At 38.7% G+C, this 21210-nt stretch overlaps 1 protein-coding gene across 18 annotated transcripts in view; it reads left to right on the top strand.

Moving 5' to 3' along the window:
* NRDC (nardilysin convertase) overlaps positions 1–21210 on the top strand; it is a 100275-nt gene that overhangs the window by 65497 nt on the left and 13568 nt on the right. For all 18 annotated transcript variants that reach the window (XR_014052234.1, XR_014052238.1, XR_014052237.1 and 15 more), the window contains 3 exons: positions 14866–14970; positions 19173–19296; positions 19849–19935. Coding sequence is in view for 12 of the 18 variants with exons in the window: in XM_081485424.1 (XP_081341550.1) it covers positions 14866–14970; positions 19173–19296; positions 19849–19935 (316 nt within the window). In the remaining 6 variants the exon portion in view is untranslated. The remainder of the gene's footprint in view (positions 1–14865; positions 14971–19172; positions 19297–19848; positions 19936–21210) is intronic.

Here is a 21210-nt window from a genome sequence, read left to right on the forward strand (position 1 = left end):
TAGTACTTTCTGCATCGCCTTGGCACTGAAGATCTACTTTTAACCAGGGTCCTGTTTTTGCATAGGAAATATTTGAGTCCCTTAATTTAGTAGCATGCTGATTGTTAACTTATAAAGTTAACTTATAAATAAGTGGCTGGTGAAAAGAACTGGTTAAAAAATTTAGAACACAGTAGAGGGAATCATTTTATTTATTTTTCTTCTCTGATTGCTGTAGCTAGGACTTCCAAGACTATGTTTAATAATGGTGATGAAAGTGGATACCCTTGTCTTGTTCCTGATCTTAGGGGGAATGCTTTCAGTTTTTCACCATTGAGAATAATGTTTGCTGTAAGGCTTATCACATGTGGCCATTAGTATGTTGAGGTAGGTTCCTTCTATGCCCATTTTTAGAAGAGTTTTAATCATAAATGGGTGCTGAATTTTGTCAAAGGCTTTTTCTGCATCTGTGGAGATGATCATATGGTTTTTATCTTTCAATTTGTTAATATGGTGTATCACATTGATTTGCATATATTGAAGAATCCTTGCATCCCTGGAATAAACCCAGCTTGATCATGGTGTATGATCTTTTTGATGTGCTGCTGAATTCTATTTGCTAAAATTTTGTTGAGAATTTTTACATCTATGTTCATCAGTGATATTGGCTTATAGTTTTCTCATTTTGTGTTCTCTTTATCTGGTTTTGGTATCAGGATGATGGTGGCCTCATAGAATGAATTTGGAAGTATTCCTTCCTCTGCAATTTTTTGAAAGAGTTTTAGAAGGATAGGCATTAGCTTATCTGTAGATGCTTGATATTCTCCTGTGAAGCCATCTGGTCCTGGGCTTTTGTTTTTTGGGAGATTTTTGATCACAGCTTCAATTTCAGTGCTTGTAATTGGGTTGTTCATAATTTCTATTTCTTCCTGTTTCAGTCTTGGAAGAAGAATCTGTCCATTTCTTCCAGGTTATCCATTTTCTTGCCATATAATTGTTCATAATACTCTCTAATAATCCTTTGTATTTCTGCATTGTCTGTTGTAGCCTCTACTTTTTCATTTCTAATTTTGTTGATTAGATTCTTCTCTCTTTTTCTTGATGAGTCTTGCTAAAGGAGTGTCAATTTTGTTTATCTTCTCAAAGAACCAGCTTTTAGTTTTATTAATCTTTACTATTGTTTCTTTCATTTCTTTTTCACTTATTTCTGCTCAGATCTTTATGATTCCTTTCCTTCTACTAATTTTGGGGGGTTTTTTGTTCTTTTTCCAGTTGTTTTAGGTGTAAAGTTAGGTTGTCTATTCGATGTTTTTCTTGTTTCTTGAGGTAGGATTGTATTGCTATAAACTTCCCTCTTAGAACTTCTTTTGCTGCATCCCATAGGTTTTGAGTTGTCATGTTTTCATTGTCATTTGTTTCTAGACATTTTTTTATTTCCCTTTTGATTTTTTTCAGTAATCTGTTGATTATTAAGTCTGTATAGGTTATTAAACCTGTTGTTTAATCTCCATGTGTTTGTGTTTTTTCTTGTAATTGATTTCCAGTCTCAGCGTTGTGGTCGGAGAAAATGCTTGATACAATTTCAATTTTCTTAAATTTACTGATTGATTTGTGACCTAAAATGTGGTCTATCCTGGAGAATGTTCCATGTATACTTGAAAAGAAGGTGTATTCTTCTGCATTTGGATGGAATGTCCTGAAGATATCAATGAGACCCATCTCATCTAATGTATCATTTAAGACTTGTGTTTCCTTACTAATTTTCTGTTTTGATGATCTGTCCATTGGTGTGAGTGGGGTGTTAAAGTCTCCTATTATTGTGTTACTGTCAATTTCTCCTTTTATGTCTGTTAGTGTTTGTCTTGTGTATTGAGGTGCTCCTATGTTGGATACACAGATATTTACAATTGTTATGTCTTCCTCTTGGATTGATCCCTTGATCATTATATAGTGTCCTTCCTTATCTCTTATAATATTCTTTATTTTAAGGTCTATTTTGTCTGATACGAGGATTTCTACTCCAGCTTTCTTTTGCTTCCTATTTGCATGGAATGTATTTTTCCGTTCTCTCACTTTCAGTCTATATGTGTCTTTATGCCTGAAGTGGGTTTCTTGTAGATGGCATATATATGTTCTTGTTTTTGTATCCATTCAGCCAGTCTGTGTCTTTTGGTTGGAGCATTTAATCCATTTACATTTAAAGTAATTATTGATAAATGTTCCTTGCCATTTTCTTAATTTTGGGGGGTTTATTTTGTAGATCTTTTCCTTCTCTTCTATTTCTTGACTATATAAGTCCCTTTAACCTTGTTGTAAAGCTGGTTTGGTGGTTCTGAATTCTCTAACTTCTGCTTTTCTGAAAAGCTAATTATTTCTCCATCAATTTTGAATGAGATCCTTGCCAAGTACAGTAATCTTGGTTGTAGATTTTTCCCTTTCAGTACTTTAAATATATCCTGCCATTCCCTTCTGGCCTGCAACGTTTATGCTGAAAGATCAGCTGTTAAATGTATGGGGTTTCCCTTGTATGTTACTTGTTGCTTTTTTCTTGCTGCTTTTAATATTCTTTCTTTGTGTTTTAGTCTTTGTTAGTTTGATTAGAAGGCAATGGCACCCCCTCCAGTACTCTTGCCTGGAAAATCCCATGGACAGAAGAGCCTGGTAGGCTGCAGTCCATGGGGTCGCGAAGAGTCGGACACGACTGAGTGACGTCACTTTCACTTTTCACTTTCATGCATTGGAGAAGGAAATGGCAACCCACTCCAGTGTTCTTGCCTGGAGAATCCCAGGGACAGCGGAGCCTGGTGGGCTTCCGTCTATGGGGTTGCACAGAGTCGGACACGACTGAAGTGACGCAGCAGCAGCAGCAGCAGCAGTTTGATTAGTATGTGTCTTGGCGTGTTTCTCCTTGGGTTTATCCTGTATGGGGCTCTGTGCCTCTTGGACTTGATTGACTATTTTCTTTTCCATGTTGCAGAAATTTTCAACAATAATCTCTTCAAAAATTTTCTCATGCCCTTTCTTTTTCTCTTCTTCTTCTGGGACCTCTATAATTCGAATATTGGTATGTTTGATATTGTCCCAGAGGTCTCTGAGACTATCCTCAGTTCTTTTCATTCTTTTTACTTTATTCTGCTCTTCAGCAGTTATTTCCACCATTTTATCTTCCAGCTCACTGATTCGTTCTTCTGTTTCAGATATTTTGCTATTGATTCCTTCTAGAATATTTTTAATTTCAGTAATTGTGTTGTTTGTCTCTATGTTTATTCTTTAATTCTTCTAGGTCTTTGTTAATTGATTTTTACATTTTCTCCATTCTGTTTTCAAGGTTTTTGATCATCTTTACTGTCATTATTCTGAATTCTTTTTCAGGTAGTTTGCCTATTTCCTCTTCATTTATTTGGACTTCTATGTTTCTAGTTTGTTCCTTCATTTGTGTAGTATTTCTCTGCCTTTCATTATTATTATTTTTTAACTTACTGTGTTTGAGGTCTCCTTTTCCCAGGCTTCAGGGTTGAATTCTTTCTTCCTTTTGGTTTCTGCTCTCCTAAGGCTGGTCCAGGGGTTTGTGTAAGCTTCATATAGGGTGAGAATTGTGCTGAATTTTTTTTTTCCCCCTCTGATGAGCAAGGCTGAGTGAGGTGGTAATCCTGGCTGCTGATGATTGGGTTTGTATTTTTGTTTTGTTTGTTGTTTAGATGAGGCATCCTGCACAGAGTGCTACTTGTGGATGGGTGATGCTGGGTTTTGTATTCAACTGGTTTCCTTTGTGTGAGTTCTCACTATTTGATATTTCCTAGGGTTAGTTCTCTGGTAGCCTAGGGTCTTGGAGTCAGTGCTCCCATTCCAAAGGCTCAGGACTTGATCTCTTCATCTAGGACTGATGAGATGAAAACGACCTCTTTGTTTTTCAGACCTCCTGTTGTAGTTATTTCCAAAATCTGATCGACTACATTTTCAGTTTCTCTGCATCCCACATGCCTCGGGAGCCACAGTTCCTCTATTAAGGGAGTAATTTTAAACAATAATAGCACTTGAAGGTGTGAGAGCTAAGTGAAATAGGCAAAGGAGATGAAGACATGCAGACTTTGAGCTATAAAGTACATAAGTCATGGGGATGTAATGTACAGCATAGTGACGTTGTAGTAACTTTGTAGGGTGACAGATGGTAACTAGACTTACTATGGTGATCATTTTCTAGTATATGAAAATATGGACTCACTATGTTAGACGCCTGAAACTAATATTATACATCAGTTATACTTCAGGGGGAAAAAGTACCTTAACTTACACACACACACAATTAGTAGTACTTTAGTAACTCATCAACATGATGATTCAGGAATGTTTCCTGAAGTGGGGCAAAAAAGGCTAACAATACTTTTTTTCCCATACTTTTTCCATATTCTATTTTAATGTGATAATGTAGTAGTTAGCATATACCTATGATTTCTGATTTGATACATTCCTGTCTCATTTCTCGTCCATGAATGTAGTAAGCTTTACTTCTCTTTCTATCCTCTGTTACATGAGAGAACAACCAGATTGTCTAGGAAAGGACTGGGCAGTATAGTATTTGGGAAAGAGTGTTCACTACTGTGTTAAGAGGCCTGAGCTCTAGTGTTTATTCTGCCTGTCACTTATTGTGTGTTCTGGAGCAAGTCACCCAATTAATCTGAGTAATTTCCTCATTTTAAAATGTAGGAATAGAGCCACTTGGTATCTAAAGGACATGTCAGTTTTTAAGATTCCGTGCATTTGGGTGCTCAGAAAATACTTGAATTGGTTGTTTTCCTCTGCAAAAGTATTTCCATTTCATAGGTTATAGAACTTTTAGTAATTAGTTCAGTTTTACTTATTTATTTTTTTTAATTAAAAAAATTTTTTTTTCCAGTTTTATTTTTTGTTCTTTTTTTAAAATTTATTTTAATTGGAGGCTAATTACTTTACAATATTGTGGTGGTTTTTGCCATACATTCACATGAATCAGCCATGGGTGTACATGTGTTCCCCATCCTGACCCTCTCTCCCACCTTCCTCCTCATCCGATCCATCAGGGTCATCCCAGTGCACCAGCCCTGAGCACCCTGTCTCATGCATCGAACCTAGACTGGTGATCTATTTCACATATGATGATACACATATTTCAGTGCTATTCTCTCAAATCATCCCACCCTCGCCTTCTCCCACAGAGTCCAAAAGTCTGTTCTTTACATCTGTGTCTCTTTTGCTGTCTCGCATATAGGGGCATCGTTACCATCTTTCTAAATTCCATATATATGTGTTAATATACTATATTGGTGTTTTTTCTTTCTTACTTACTTCACTCTGTATAATAGGATCCAGTTTCATCCACCTCATTAGAACTGATTCAAATGCATTCTTTTTAATGGCTGAGTAATATTCCATTGTGTATATGTACCACAGCTTTCTTATCCATTCGTCTGCCGATGGGCATCTAGGTTGCTTCCATGTCCTGGCTATTGTAAATAGTGCTGCGATGCACATTGGGATACACGTGTCTCTTTCATTTCTGGTTTCCTTGGTGTGTATGCCCAGCAGTGGGATTGCTGGGTCATATGGCAGTTCTATTTCCAGTTTTTTAAGGAATCTCCACACTGTTCTCCATAGTGGCTGTACTAGTTTGCATTCCCACCAGTTGTGTAAGAGGGTTCCTTTTTCTCTGCACCCTCTCCAGCATTTATTGTTTGTAGACTTTTTGATAGCAGCCATTCTGACCAGTGTGAGATGGTACCTCATTGTGGTTTTGATTTGCATTTCTCTAATAATGAGTGATGTTGAGCATCTTTTCATGTGTTTGTTAGCCATCTGTATGTCTTCTTTGCAGAAATGTCTGTTTAGTTCTTTGGCCCATTTTTTGATTGTGTCGCTTATTTTTCTGGAATTGAGCTGCAGGAGTTGCTTGTATATTTTTGAGATTAATTCTGTGTTAGTTGCTTCATTTCCTATTATTTTCCCCCATTCTGAAGGCTGTCTTTTCATCTTGCTTATAGTTTCCTTCATTGAGCAAAAGCTTTTAATTTTAATTAGATCCCATTTGTTTATTTTTGCTTTTATTTCCATTACTCTGGGAGATAGGTCATAGATGATCCTGCTATGATTTATGTCAGAGAGTGTTTTGCCTATGTTTTCCTCTAGGAGTTTTATAGTTTCTGGTCTTATGTTTAGATCTTTAATCCATTTTGGGTTTATTTTTGTGTATGGTGTTAGAAAGTGTTCTATTTTCATTCTTTTACAACTCGTTGACCAGTTTTCCCAGCATGACTTGTTAAAGAGATTGTCTTTTCTTCATTGTATATTCTTGCCTCCTTTGTCAAAGATAAGGTGTCCATAGGTGCATGGATTTCTCTCTGGGCTTTCTATTTTGTTCCATTGATCTATGTTTCTGTCTTTGTGCCAGTACCATACTGTGTTCATGACTGTTGCTTTGTAGTATAGTGTGAAGTCAGGCAGGTTGATTCCTCCAGTTCCATTCTTCTTTCTCAAGATTGCTTTGGCTATTCAAGGTTTTTTGTATTTCCATACAAATTGTGAAATTATTTGTTCTAGTTCTCTGAAAAATACCATTGGTAGCTTGATAGAGAGTGCACTGAATCTATAGATTGCTTTGGGTAGTATACTCGTTTTCACTATATTGATTCTTCCGATCCATGAACATGGTATATTTCTCCATCTATTTGTGTCATCTTTGATTTCTTTCATCAGTGTTTTATAGTTTTCTATATATAGGTCTTTTGTTTCTTTAGGTAGATTTATTCCTAAGTATTTTATTATTTTCATTGCAATGGTGAATGGAATTGTTTCCTTAATTTCTCTTTCTGTTTTCTCATTGTTAGTGTATAGGAATGTAAGGGATGTTTGTGTATTAATTTTATATATCCTGCAACTTTACTATATTCATTGATTAGCTCTAGTAATTTTCTGGTGAGTCTTTAGGGTTCTCTATGTAGAGGATCATGTCATCTGCAAACAGTGAGAGTTTTACTTCTTCTTTTCCAATCTGGATTCCTTTTATTTCTTTTTCCTCTCTGATTGTTGTGGCTAAAACTTCTAAAACTATGTTGAATAGTAGTGGTGAGAGTGGAGAGAGGCACCCTTGTCTTGTTCCTGACTTTAGGTGAAATGCTTTCAATTTTTCACCATTGAGGATAATGTTTGCTATGGGTTTATCATATATGGCTTTTATTATGTTGAGGTATGTTCCTTCTATGCCTGCTTTCTGGAGGGCTTTTTTTTTTTTATCATAAATGGATGTTGAATTTTGTCAAAGGCTTTCTCTGCATCTGTTGAGATAATCATATGGTTTTTATCTTTCAATTTGTTAATGTGATGTATCACATTGATTGATGTGCAAATATTGGAGAATCCTTGCATCCCTGGGATAGAGCCCACTTGGTCATGATGTATGAGCTTTTTAATATGTTGTTGGATTCTGTTTGCTAAAATTTTGTTAAGGATTTTTGCATCTATGTTCATCAGTGATTTTGGCCTATAGTTTTCCTTTTTTGTGGCATCTTTGTCTGGTTTTGGTATTAGGATGATGGTGGCCTCATAGAATGAGTTTGGAAGTTTACCTTCCTCTGCAATTTTCTGAAAGAGTTTGAGTAGGATAGGTGTTAGGTCTTCTCTGAATTTTTGGTAGAATTCAGCTGTGAAGCCATCTGATCCTGGGCTTCTGTTTGTTGGAAGATTTCTGATTACAGTTTCTATTTCCGTGCTTATGATGGGTCTGTTAAGGTTTTCTATTTCTACTGGTTCACTTTTGGAAAGTTATACTTTTCTAAGAATTTGTCCATTTCTTCCAAGTTGTCCATTTTTTTGGCATATAGCTGCTGTTAGTAGTCTCTTATTATCCTTTGTATTTCGGTGTTGTCTGTTGTGATTTCTCCATTTTCATTTCTAATTTTGTTGATTTGATTCTTCTGCCTTTTTTTCTTAATGAGTCTGGCTAATGGTTTGTCTATTTTATTTATCTTCTCAAAGAACCAGCTTTTAGCTTTGTTGATTTTGGCTGTGGTCTCTTTTGTTTCTTTTGTATTTATTTCTGCCCTAATTTTTATATGATTTCTTTCCTTCTACTAACACTGGGGTGCTTCATTTCTTCTTTCTCTAGTTGCTTTAGGTGTAGAGTTAGGTTGTTTATTTGATTTCTCTCCTGTTTCTTGAGGTAGGCTTGTATTGCTATGAACCTTCCCCTTAGCACTGCTTTTGCTGAACCTCATAGGTTTTGGGTTGTTGTATTTTCATTTTCATTCGTTTCTATGCATATTTTGATTTCTTTTTTGATTTCTTCTGTGATTTGTTGCTTATTCAGAAGTATGTTGTTTAGCCTCCATATGTTTGTATTTTTAATGGCTTTTTCCCTGTAGTTGACATCTAATCTTACCGCATTGTTATCCGAAAAGATGCTTGAGATTATTTCAGTTTTTTTGAATTTACCAAGGCTAGATTTATGGCCCAGGTGGTGATCTGTCCTGGAGAAGTTCCGTGTGCACTTGAGAAAAAGGTGAAATTCATTGTTTATGGGTGAGATGTCGTATAGATATCAATTAGATCTAACTGGTCCATTGTATTATTTAAAGTTTGTGTTTCCTTGCTAATTTTCTGTTTAGTTGATCTATCCATAGGTGTGAGTGGGGTATTAAAGTCTCCCACTATTATTGTGTTACTGTTAATTTCCCCTTTCATACTTGTTAGCATTTACCTTACATATTGCGGTGCTCCTATGTTGGGTGCATATATATTTATAATTGTTATATCTTCTTCTTGGATTGATCCTTTGATCATTACATAGTGTCCTTCTTTGTCTCTTTTCACAGCCTTTATTTCAAAGTTTATTTTATCTGATATGAGTATTGCTACTCCTTTGTTTTGGTCTCCATTTGCATGAAATATCTTTTTCCAGCCCTTCACTTTCAGTCTGTATGTGTCCCTTGGTTTGAGATGGGTCTCTTGTAGACAGCATATTTAGTGGTCTTGTTTTTGTATCCGCTCAGCCAGTCTTTGTCTTTTGGTTGGGGCATTCAACCCATTTATATTTAAGGTAATTATTTGTAAGTATGATCCCATTGCCATTTACTTTCTTGTTTTGTGTTCGAGTTTATAAACCTTTTCTGTGTTTCCTGTGTAGAGAAGATCCTTTAGCATTTGTCGAAGAGCTGGTTTGGTGGTGCTGAATTCTTTCAGCTTTTGCTTGTCTGTAAAGCTTTTGATTTCACCTTCATATTTGAATGAGATCCTTGCTGGGTACAGTAATCTGGGTTGTAGGTTTTTCTCTTTCATCTTTTTAAGTATGTCCTGCCATTCACTTCTGGCTTGAAGAGTTTCTATTGAAAGATCAGTTGTTATCCTTATGGGAATCCCCTTGTGAGTTATTTGTTGTTTTTCCCTTGCTGCTTTTAATGTTTATTCTTTGTCTTTGATCTTCATTAATTTGATCAATATGTGTCTTGGGGTGTTTTGCCTTGGGTTTATCCTGTTTGGGACTCTCTGGGTTTCTTGGACTTGGGTGGCTATTTCCTTCCCCATTTTAGGGAAGTTTTCAACTATTATCTCCTCAAGTATTTTCTCATGGCCTTTCTTTTTGTCTTCTTCTTCTGGGACTCCTCTGTGATTCGAATGTTGGGGCATTTAACATTATCCCAGAGGTTTCTGAGGTTCTCCTCATTTCTTTTAATTCTTTTTTCTTTTTTTCTCTCTGCTTCATTTATTTCCACCATTCTATCTTCCACTTCACTTATCCTATCTTCTGCCTCAGTTATTCTACTGTTGGTTCCCTCCAGAGTGCTTTTGATCTCAGTTATTGCATTATTCATTATTGATTGACTTTTTTATTTCTTCTAGGTCCTTGTTAAACTTTTCTTGCATCTTCTCAATCTTTGTCTCCAGACTATTTATCTGTAACTCCGTTTTGTTTTCAAGATTTTGGATCATTTTTACTATCATTATTCTGAATTCTTTTTCAGGTAGACTCCCTATCTCCTCCTCTTTCGTTTGGTTTGGTGGGCTATTATCATGTTCCTTTACTTGCTGACTATTTCTCTGTCTTTTCATCCTGTTTAGGGTGCTGTGTTTGAGGTGGCCTTTCTGTATGCTGGGAGGTTCCTCCTTGTGGGTGGGGTTGGACGAGTGGCTTGTCAAGGTTTCCTGGTTCGGGAAGCTTGCATCAGTGTTCTGGTAGGTGGAGCTGGATCTCTTCTCTCTGGAGTGCAATTAAGTGTCCAGTAGTGAGTTTTGAAGTGTCTGTGGGTTTGGTGTGACTTTTGGCCACCTGTATTTTAATGCTCGGAGTTATGTTCCTGTGATGTTGGAGAATTAGCTTGGTATGTCTTGCTCTGAAACTTGCTGGCTCTTGGGTGAGCTTGGTTTCAGTGTAGGTATGGAGGCTTTTGGATGAGCTCTTGTCAATTCATGTTCCCTGGAATCAGGGGTTTTCTGGTATTCTCAAGTTTTGGATTTAAGCTTCCTGCCTCTGGCTTTCAGTCTTATTCTTACAGTAGCCTCAAGACTTCTCCATCCATATAGCACTGATGATAAAACATCTAGGTTAATGGTGAAAAGATTCTCCACTGTGGGGGACACCCAGAGAGGTTCACAGAGTTACATGGAGAGGGGAAGTTCAGTTCAGTTGCTCAGTCGTGTCCGAATCTTTGCAACCCCATGAACTGCAGCACGCCAGGCCTCTCTGTCCATCACCAACTCCCGGAGTCTACCCAAACCCATGTCCATCGAGTTGGTGATGCCATCTAACCATCTCATCCTCTGTCGTCCACTTCTCCTCCTGCCCCCAATCCCACCCAGCATCAGGGTCTTTTCCAATGAGTCAGCTCTTTGCATGAGGTGGCCAAAGTATTGGAGTTTCAGCTTCAACATCAGTCCTTCCAGTGAACACCCAGGATTGATCTCCTTTAGGATGGACTGGTTGGATCTCCTTGCAGACCAAGGGACTCTCAAGAGTCTTCTCCAACACCACCATTCAAAAGCATCAATTCTGCAGCGCTCATCTTTCTTCACCGTCCAACTCTCACACTCATACATGACCACTGGAAAAACCATAGCCTTGACTAGACGGACTTTTGTTGGCAAAGTAATGTCTTTGCTTTTAAATATGCTATCTAGGTTGGCCATAACCTTCCTTCCGAGGAGTAAGCGTCTTTTAATTTCATGGCTGCAATCACCATCAGCAGTAATTTTGGAGCCCAAAAAAATAAAGTCTGACACTGTTTCCACTGTTTCCCCATCTATTTCCCATGAAGTGATGGGACCAGATGCCATGATCTTAGTTTTCTGAACGTTGAGCTTTAAGCCAACTTTTTCACTCTCCTCTTTCACTTTCATCAAGAGGCTCTGTAGCTCTTCTTCACTTTCTGCCATAAGGGCAGGATCATCTGCCCATCTGAGGTTATTGATATTTCTCCCGGCAATCTTGATTCCAGCTTGTGTTTCTTCCAGCCCAGCGTTTCTCATGATGTACTCTGCATAGAAGTTAAATAAGCAGGGTGACAGTATACAGCCTTGACGTACTCTTTTTCCTGTTTGGAACCACTGTTGTTCCATGTCCAGTTCTAACTGTTGCTTCCTGACCTGCATACAGGTTTCTCAAGAGACAGGTCAGATGGTCTGGTATTCCCATCTCTTTCAGAATTTTCCACAGTTTATTGTGATCCACACAGTCAAAGGCTTTGGCATAGTCAATAAAGCAGAAATAGATGTTTTTCTGGAACTCTCTTGCTTTTTTGATGATCCAGCAGATATTGGCAATTTGTTCTCTGGTTCCTCTGCCTTTTCTAAAACCAGCTTGAACATCTGGAAGTTCACGGTTCACGTATTGCTGAAGCCTGGCTTGGAGAATTTTGAGCATTACTTTACTAGCATGTGAGATGAGTGCAATTATGCAGTAGTTTGAGCATTCTTTGGCATTGCCTTTCTTTGAGATTGGAGTGAAAACTGACCTTTTCCAGTCCTGTGGCCACTGCTGAGTTTTCCATATTTGCTGGCATATCGAGTGCAGCACTTTCACAGCATCATCTTTCAGGATTTGAAATAGCTCAACCGGAATTCCATCACCTCCACTAGCTTTGTTCGTAGTGATGCTTTCTAAGGCCCACTTGACTTCACATTCCAGGATGTCTGGCTCTAGGTGAGTGATCACACCATCGTGATTATCTGGGTCGTGAATATCTTGATTATCTGGGTCGTGGAGAGGGGAAAAGGGGGAATCAAAAGAGGAGAGAGCAATCTAGCCAGTAATCAATTCCCTATTTGCTCTCCAGAGTCTGGAACACTCAGAGAGGTTCACGGAGTTCTATAGAAAAGAGAAGAGGGAGGAAGGAGATAGAGGTGACCAGGAGGAGAGGAATGGGAGTCAAAAGGAGAGAGACCAATCTAGCCTGTGATCAGTTCCCTAAGTGTTCTCTACAGCCCAGAACACTCAAAGAGATTCACAGAGTTAAGTAGAGAAGAGAAGGGGAAGGAAGGAGATAGAGGTGACCTGGGGGAGAAAAAGGAGAGTCAAAAGGGGAGAGAGCAATCAAGCCAGTAATCATTAAGTAAAAATGGGTACCAAAGATAGGATTCTTAAAGGTACAGAATTGATAACAAATACCAAAAAGCAAAGATTAAAAATCAAGAGTAGAGGTTAGACTCTCAAAAATACAATATTAAAAAAACAAAACAAAATTGCAAAAGTTATAAAAAAAAATATGTGAAATTTGCCTTAAAAATAGGGTCTTTTTTTGCAAGGCAATAGTAGCTTTTAAAATGAAAATTAAAGGAGAAATAAAGAACTTAATAAAAAATTTGTTAATTAAAAAGTGACAGTAGTAAAATATATCTAGGAATTTCTCTGGAGCTGTTGAGGGCAATATGGGGTCACTTCAGTTTCAGGTAGTTTTTGTTCCAGGTTATACTTCTTCTCAAGGTCTATAGGTCCGTTCCAACTAGTGTTTTAATCTGTTGCACCTGTCACTTCCAAAGCGGTTCCCTCTTTGTTTATTTTGGCTTCCTCTGTTTGCAAGTCTCTTCAGTATCTAACTTCCGCCCTAACACAAAGGGGCAAAGGTGGTCATTTATTTAGGCTCACTTGTTCAATTGTGCTGTGGGGAGGGAGGAACACTGCAAACAAATATCACTGGCATATGTGGGGAGTGCTTGCAGTGTCTGGGCCACAATGGGTTTGCCCCCACTCACAGCATGCATGCTTTCCCAGTCTACACTGCTCAGGCTCAAGGTTGCTCTGCAGGGGAACTGTCTAAGGCAGGCCCTTGGTTCTGTGCACTTCCCAGGTCTAATCCACTCAGGTTCAGGTTCTGGGGTACTCCACAAAGGCACAGACTCAGTTGGGCCTGCGTTTTGTGCCCTTCCCAGGTCCGAGCAGCTCAGGCTACCAGGTGCTTGGCGAGTGCACACTCCCCAGGTGGGGCGGTGCATCTTATCACCCCCACCCCCACCCCCGTCCCAGCCGCTCGGTTTCCTGGGTATGCAGTGGGAGCGCAGTCGTCTCAGGGGTGCCATGTACTCCTTTGGGGAGCTGATCTCTGGCTGCGACCCTCCTGGCGGCTGTCAGCCATCCAGGATCTCAGGAAGACTTGGTTAGCAACTGGGAGCCTGCTCACAGTTTGGTAGAGGATGCTGTCTCTGGGGCCGAGCTTGCCCCTTGCCTTCTCACTCTGGCTGTCGCCTGCCTGCCTCCAGCGAGGAATGAGCCAAGGTCCACTGCCGGCTATCTCTCCTTTGGTATTTGCTCAGTCCTTTGTTCTGTGAGTGGTCCGGCAGTGCCTCAGGTTAGAGCTTTTCTCAGGAAAGTTCTCTCTTTTTTTTTTCCTCTCTCTGGCTATCCCACGTCTTGGGTTGCTATCTCACGTTAGCTCCCTCAGATTGCCCTCAGGGCATTCAAGCCCAGTCCTTACCCTAAGCAATGCAGCCTGCGCCTCCCTGTTCAGCCTCCACTTGCTGGTGGCAGACGCGAGCATCTGGGCTACTTCTCTGCTGGGAGTTGCAGTTAGGGGCGTAATCTGTGGGTTTTATTTATTTATTTTTTCCTCCCAGTTATGTTGCCCTCTGAGATTCCAAAACTCCCCACAGACCCACCAGTGAGAGGGTTTCCTGGTATTTGAAACTTCTCCTCTTTTACGCCTCCCTCCCCGGGATGGGTCTCCGTCTCTAACTCTTTTGTCTTTTTATCTTTTATATTTTGTCCTACCTCCTTTCAAAAACAATGGGCTGCCTTTCTTGGTGCCTAATGTCCTCCGCCAGCATTCAGAAGTTGTTTTGTGGTATTTGCTCAGCGTTCAAATGATCTTTTGATGAATTTGTGGGGGAGAAAGTGGTCTCCCGTCCTATTCCTCTGCCATCTTAGGACTGCCCTCATTAGTTCAGTTTTAAATTGAGATAATATACTAGTTAATTTAACCATTTATATCAAGACTTTTGTCTAATAACAAAATTTGATTTCTACCTTGATTTTGATTCATGCTTACGAGTAGTTTTAGGTTATAGTGCTGTAGTGATTAAATGATGAAGACCCTGTCTTTGGGCACTTCACAGTCATGTGTAAACAGAAATTTACAGTCCATTATTAAAATTTCTCCCATGAAGATGCTGTGATGTGATTAGAGCCTAGTGTCTTGTAGGGCTCAGGATGGGGGGTTGGTGGGGTATTAGGATAAGCTACTTAAGGTAGTTCTCTGGCTAATTTATGTTAGAATTCTGAGCATCAGATCCTTAAGCTGCCTTTATATTTGGTTGTATCTGTGGGAAACTTTTGGTTTCATCGTTTTAAAAAAAGAGCTAAGTATTTATAGTTTCTGGGAAATTAAGGATAGTAATGAGGAATTTCTGGTGTGAAATAATTTTACCTCTTTACAGACAGATCCAGTTGAGTATGTGGAAAACATGTGTGAAAACATGCAGCTGTACCCACTACAGGACTTTCTCACTGGAGATCAGCTTCTTTTTGAATACAAGCCAGAAGTAAGGAGGTTTCCATCTCTAAACCTTACTTTTAGAGAAAGAGGAGGGTGAGAAAGTGCAGAGAGGTATATAAGAACATGAGAATGGACAAAACTAGGTTATGTTTAGTCAGGTATTTGTTTGTTTTAACTGAAGAAATATCAATGGTTTTGTGGATAATTTTTCATGATTCTTGTATATGACCATGCTTTAATATGAGGAGAAAATCAAGTCCTCTCGTTAGGTACTGTTCTTACTATTTTTCAAGTGTTGAAACATCTATTAAAGTCATTTCTAAGAATTATGTGCTTTAGGTGATAAACATACTTGCTTAGCTTGCCTTTTAATTCTGTTGGGGACTCTGTACAATTTTAATCATTTTGAGAATATGTACAAGAAAAATACAAGAATCCTTGATTTCAAAATATATGACTTATGTGTTGGTCAGGGTCTTTCCTCCACTAGTCCTGGTAAATAAATCATTTCACTCCATATGGGGTAGAGGTTCTCAACCAGGGGTGATTTTGTCCCCATGGGATATTTGTCGATGCCTGAGTACAAGGAAAACCATTCAGCATCACAGTAATCCCAGTCTGTGCTCCAGCCACTGATGCCGAAGAAACTGAAGTTGACCAGTTCTGTGAAAACCTACAACAGTTCTAAAATTAGCACCAAAAAAGATGTCCTTTTCATCATAGGGGGTTGGAATGCAAAAGTAGGGAGTCAAGAGATACCCAGAATAACAGAAAAGTTTGGCCTTGAAGTACAAAATGAAGTAAGGCAAAGGCTAACAAAGTTTTGTCAAGAAAGCACACTGGTCATTGCAAACACCCTTTCCAGCAACCCAAAGACTACTCTACACATGGATATCACCAGATTGGTCAGTACCAAAATCATATTGATTTATGTTCTTTGCAGCTAAAGATGGAGAAGCTGTAGATAGTCAGTGAAAACAAGACCTGGAGCTGACTGTGGCTCAAATCATGAGCTTCTTATTCCAAAATTCAGGCTTAAATTGAAGAAAGTAGCGAAAACTGCCAGGCCATTCAGGTATGACCTAAATCAAATCCCTTATGATTATATGGTGGAGGTAACTAATAGATTCAAGGGACTAGATCTGGTAGACAGAGTGACTGAAGAAATATGGATGGAGGTTCATAACATTGTATAGGAGGCAGTGACCAAAACCATCCCAAAGAAAAAGAAATGCAAAAAGGCAAAGTGGTTTTCTGAAAAGGCTTTAGAAAGAGCTGAGGAAAGAGAAGTGAAAGACAAGGGAAAAAGGGAAAAATACACCCAAAATGAATGCAGAGTTCTAGAGGACAACAAGGAGAGAATAAACCTTCTTAAATGAACAATGCAAAGGAATAGAAGAAAACTATAGGATGGATAAGACTAGAGATCTCTTCAAGAAAATTGGAGATACCAGTGCAACATTTCATGTAAAGATAGGCAGAATAAAGGACAGAAATGGTAAGGACCTAAAAGAAGCAGAAGAGATTAAGAAGAGGTGGCAAGAATACACGGAAGAACTATACTAAATGGGTCTCAATGACCTGGATAACCAAGATGGTGTGGTCTGGTCACTCATCTAGAGCAGACATCCTTGGAGGGTGAAGTCAAGTGGGCCTTAGGAAGCATCACTACGAACAAAGCTAGTGGAGGTGATGGAATTCCAGCTGAGCTATTTCAAATCCTAAAAGATGATACTGTGAAAGTGCTGCACACAATATACCAGCAAATTTGGAAAACTCAGCAGTGGCCACAGGACTGGAAAAGGTCAGTTTTCATTCCAATCCCAAAGAAGGGCAGTGTCAAAGAATATTCAAACTACCGTACAATTGCTCATTTCACATGCTAGCAAAGTAATGCTCAAAATCTTTCAAGCTTGGCTTCACCTGTACATTAACTGAGAACTTCCATACATACAAACTAGGTTTAGAAAAGGCAGAGGAACCAGAGATCAAATTGCCAACGTTCATTGGATCATAGAGAAAGCAGGGGAATTATAGAAAAACATCTGCTTCATGAAGACTGTGCTAATAAAGCCTTTGACTGTGTGGATCACAACAAACAGAAAATTCTTAAAGAAATGGGACTGTCAGACCACCTTCCTGAGAAACCTGTATGCAGGTCAAGAAGCAACAGTTAGAACCAGACATAGAAAAACTGACTGGTTCAAAATTGGGAAGTGAGTATGACTAGGCTGTATACTATCACCTCGCTTATTTAATTTCTACATCATGTGAAATGCTGGGCTGGATGAATCACAAGCTGAAATCAGGATTGCCAGGAGAAATATTGGCAACCTCAGATACGCAGATGATACCACTCTAATGGCAGAAAACAAAGAGGAACCAAAGATCCCCTTGATGAGGGTGAAAGAGGAGTGAAAAAGCTGGCTTAAAACTCAACATTCAAAAAAATGAAGATCATGGCATCCAGTCCCATCATTTCATGGCAAACAGAAGGGATAAAAGTGGAAGCAGTGACAGATTTTATTTTCTTGAGCTCCAAAATCACTGCAGACTGACTGCAGCCATAAAATTAAAAGATGCTTGTTTCTTGGAAGGAAAGCTATGACAAACCTAGACAGTATATTAAAAAGCAGACATCACTTTGCCGGCAAAGGTCCGTATATAGTCAAAGCTATGTTTTTTCCAGTAGTCACATGTGGATGTGAGAATTGAACCATCAAGAAGGCTGATTGCTGAAGAATTGATGTTTTTGAATTGTGGTGCTGTAAAAGACTCTTGAAAGTCCCTTGGACAGCAAGGAGATCAAACCAGTCAATCCTAAAGGCAATCAACCCTGAATATTCATTGGAAGTACTGATGCTGAAGCTGAAACTCCAATACTTTGGCCACCTGATATGAAGAACTGACTCATTGAAAAAGACCCTGATGCTGGGAAAGATTGAAGGCAAGAGGAGAAGGGGTTGGCAGAAGATGAGTTGGTTGGGTAGCATCATGGGCTCAGTGGAATGAGTTGGAACAAAGTCCGGGAGATAGTGGAGGACAAAGAAGCCTGGTGTGCTGCAGTCCATGGGGTTGCAAGGAGTTGGACACGACTTAGTGACTGAACAACAGCAACAAAGGGTACATTTCAGTTGTCACAGCTGGAGAGTGATCTTGGCATCTAGTGGGTAGAAGCCAGAGTTATTGCTGAACATTTTACAGTGCAGGAGATGGCACTCTACAACTAGGAATTATCTGGTCCAAAATGTTAATAGTGCTGAGGTGAGAGGCTTTGATGTAGGTATTGTAAAACTACTAATTTTAAAGAAGATAGGGAAAGGTAAAGGAAGAAGCAGTAACCACATATTCTTGTCATTTCCCTGGGATGATTGTGCCCAGAGGTCCAAGTATTTTTTTCTGAACCACTGTTTGTTGTCTTTTTCTAAAAGAAATGTTTTTAAGTGGTAGTTAGGGTTTCAAATCTAACCCACAAAAATCTTATGCTTATTTCTTATCATAGCTGAAGGATTATTGCAGGAGGTCCTACATTGGATCATTTTACTGATTCTTGTGTTTGAAGTAGTATAATACATGATAGTTAAGAGCATAATTTTTGAGATTATGTACAAACTTGGTTAGAGTTCCACTTTTGTCACTTCTAGGTATGTTGGTCTGTGCAGATTATAGAACCTTTAATCTGAGCAAATTACTTAAACTTTAACCTCTGAGGCTGAGTGCTTTCTATAAAATAGGTATGAAAAGTAAAGTGAAACTATTAATTGCTCAATTGTGTCTGACTCTTTGTGACCCCATGGACTGTAGCCCACCTGGCTCCTCTGTCCATGGAATTCTCCAGGCAAGAATACTGGAATGAGTATCCATTCCCTTCTCCAGGGGACTTTCCCGAACCAGGGAAAATGGGTATACCTTAGGGTTATTTTTAGGATTAAATGAAACACTGCCTGGCCCATAGTAAAAGCTTAGTAAATGGTAGCTCTTTTCACTGCTAGTCCTCTTATGTAGGATTTGAAATGAGAACTGCTGGAGCATTCTGAAGAAAGATATTTGAAGCTGCTGATAGACTAATGAAGTTTTGTCAGTTAGGGTGGTCATGGACTATAGACAGTTTCGTGGGCATTAAGGTGCTAGGATCTTGGGTGTCGAACAATATGTGGCTTTGCCTTTTTAACAGAGATGTATTAGGTTGAAGTTGTAATTGTTGTATATGTGTCTTCCCCCCTCCACTTTCCCCCTGCCCCCAATTAGGTCATTGCTGAAGCCCTTAATCAGCTAGTTCCTCAAAAGGCAAATCTTGTTCTACTGTCTGGTGCTAATGAGGGAAAATGTGACCTCAAGGAGAAATGGTTTGGGACTCAGTATAGTATGGAAGGTAAAATATTTTAAAATTGTCCTACATTTAGGTATATGATTCACCTGGGAAGATTTATTCCTTAATAGTTCGTCTGGTAGTTCCTGTGGGGAAAATAGTATTTTTTTTTTAATACGTTTACTTTGAAATGAAAATGATTTATATTACTTTGCCAGAAATTATTTTCTGCAATGCTTATATCTATATTAGCTAGTGAGAAAATCCTGTTGTATTGGTAGCCTGGGGATATTTTTGGCTGTGTTTCAGAAAAGTGCCCCTCAGACTTTAGTGTGCATATGTATCACCTGGAGGTCTTACTAAAATATGGATTGTGATTCAGTAGCTCTAGAGTTGAGCCTGTGATTCTGTGTTTCCAACAAACTTTCCAGGTGATAACAATGCTGATGAAACCACCCATTGAGTAGCAGGAGTTTGGAAACTGGTTATGTCACTTATACAGTTTTCTGAGAAAAAAGAATTGGTTAGTGAAGACCAGTTGTTGACTGGTTTGTTATTATGAGAATTCTGAACATTGCATTCTTTATTGGATCAGTTTGTCTTTTATCTCTACAGATATTGAAAACTCTTGGGCTGAACTGTGGAAGAGTGATTTTGAATTGAATCCAGATCTTCATCTTCCAGCTGAAAACAAGTACATAGGTCAGTGAAATATCAGTCATTATACATAATCCATCCATGTACTAATATTAAATAACACCTGTATAGTATATTTTACAAAGTATCTTTTGAATTCATATTTGAGTTTCCCAGTCATCTCTGGGATGAGCATTACAGTTTTCTTACTTTTCCGAATGGTAAAACTGAAGCTCAGAAAAGCAAAGTGACTTGTCCTGGACTGTTCAGTTGGTAAATGCAGGAAACAGGACGTAAGCATAGATCCTGGGACTTTTTCTGGTCAGTGATAGCTGATCCTTTCATGTCAGTCCCTGTAGGTGTTGCCATTATCTTGTCTGATTATTCTAGAGGTTTTCAAACTACAGGTTGCATCCCAGTGTAATGAATTGTGAAAGCATTAAAAAAAAAAATCAGAGTGGAAAATAGCAAAATGTTTCATTGAATAAAGAAAGGGTATTATTTTCAGAAGTTTTGTTCCCGGTAGGTATATGTGTGTGTTAACCTGTCTACTAGCTTACAATAGAAAACAGTTCTAACTGTGAGGAAGTCACTGGTCTAGAACAAATACAACTAATTTACTCAGAATACCATTTTTCCCAGCAGTTCTATTCCTAGGTATATACCCAAAAGAAAACAGATATTCAAACAAATGCATGTACATGCATGTTGATAGCAGCATTATTCACGACAGGCAAAAGGTGGAAACAACTAGTGTTCATAATGAATGAATTGATAAACTATGGCATATACATACAATGATGTATTATTCTGTCATAAAAAGAAATGAAGTACTGATATATGCTACAGTATGGATGAATCTTGAAAACATGCTAAATGAGAGAAGACAGACAAAAGGGCTTACATGTATGATTCTTTTTACATGAAATACCCAGAATAGGTAAATCCATAGAGTCACAGAACTCAGGTTGATGGTCACCAGTGGCAGGGGGCAGTGGATAATGGGGAGCAACTGCTTATTGGGTTTAGGGGTTTCCTTTTGGGCTGATGAAAATGTTTTGCAACTAGAAAGAAGTGGCAGTTGCACAACATTGTGAGTATACTTAATTCCCCTGAATTGTTCACTTTAAAATGGTTAATTTTATTTGTTAACTTTCAAAAATATGTAAATTTGGTAAAAGACATTCTCATTCAAGAATGCATTGATAAATTGGTCTATACAATTCTTTTGATCAAAGGTCCCTCTCACAGTTAAGACTGGTAAGCTCTTGGGAAATTACAGATTTTCACAGTTCATGTAGTTTAAGGCCAAGAGGGCTTTCTTTTTAGTATCGTTCTACT

This window comes from Giraffa tippelskirchi, chromosome 5 (genome assembly GCF_054371585.1).
Source record: "Giraffa tippelskirchi isolate mGirTip1 chromosome 5, T2T-mGirTip1v1.2.pri, whole genome shotgun sequence".
Lineage (NCBI taxonomy): Eukaryota > Metazoa > Chordata > Mammalia > Artiodactyla > Giraffidae > Giraffa > Giraffa tippelskirchi.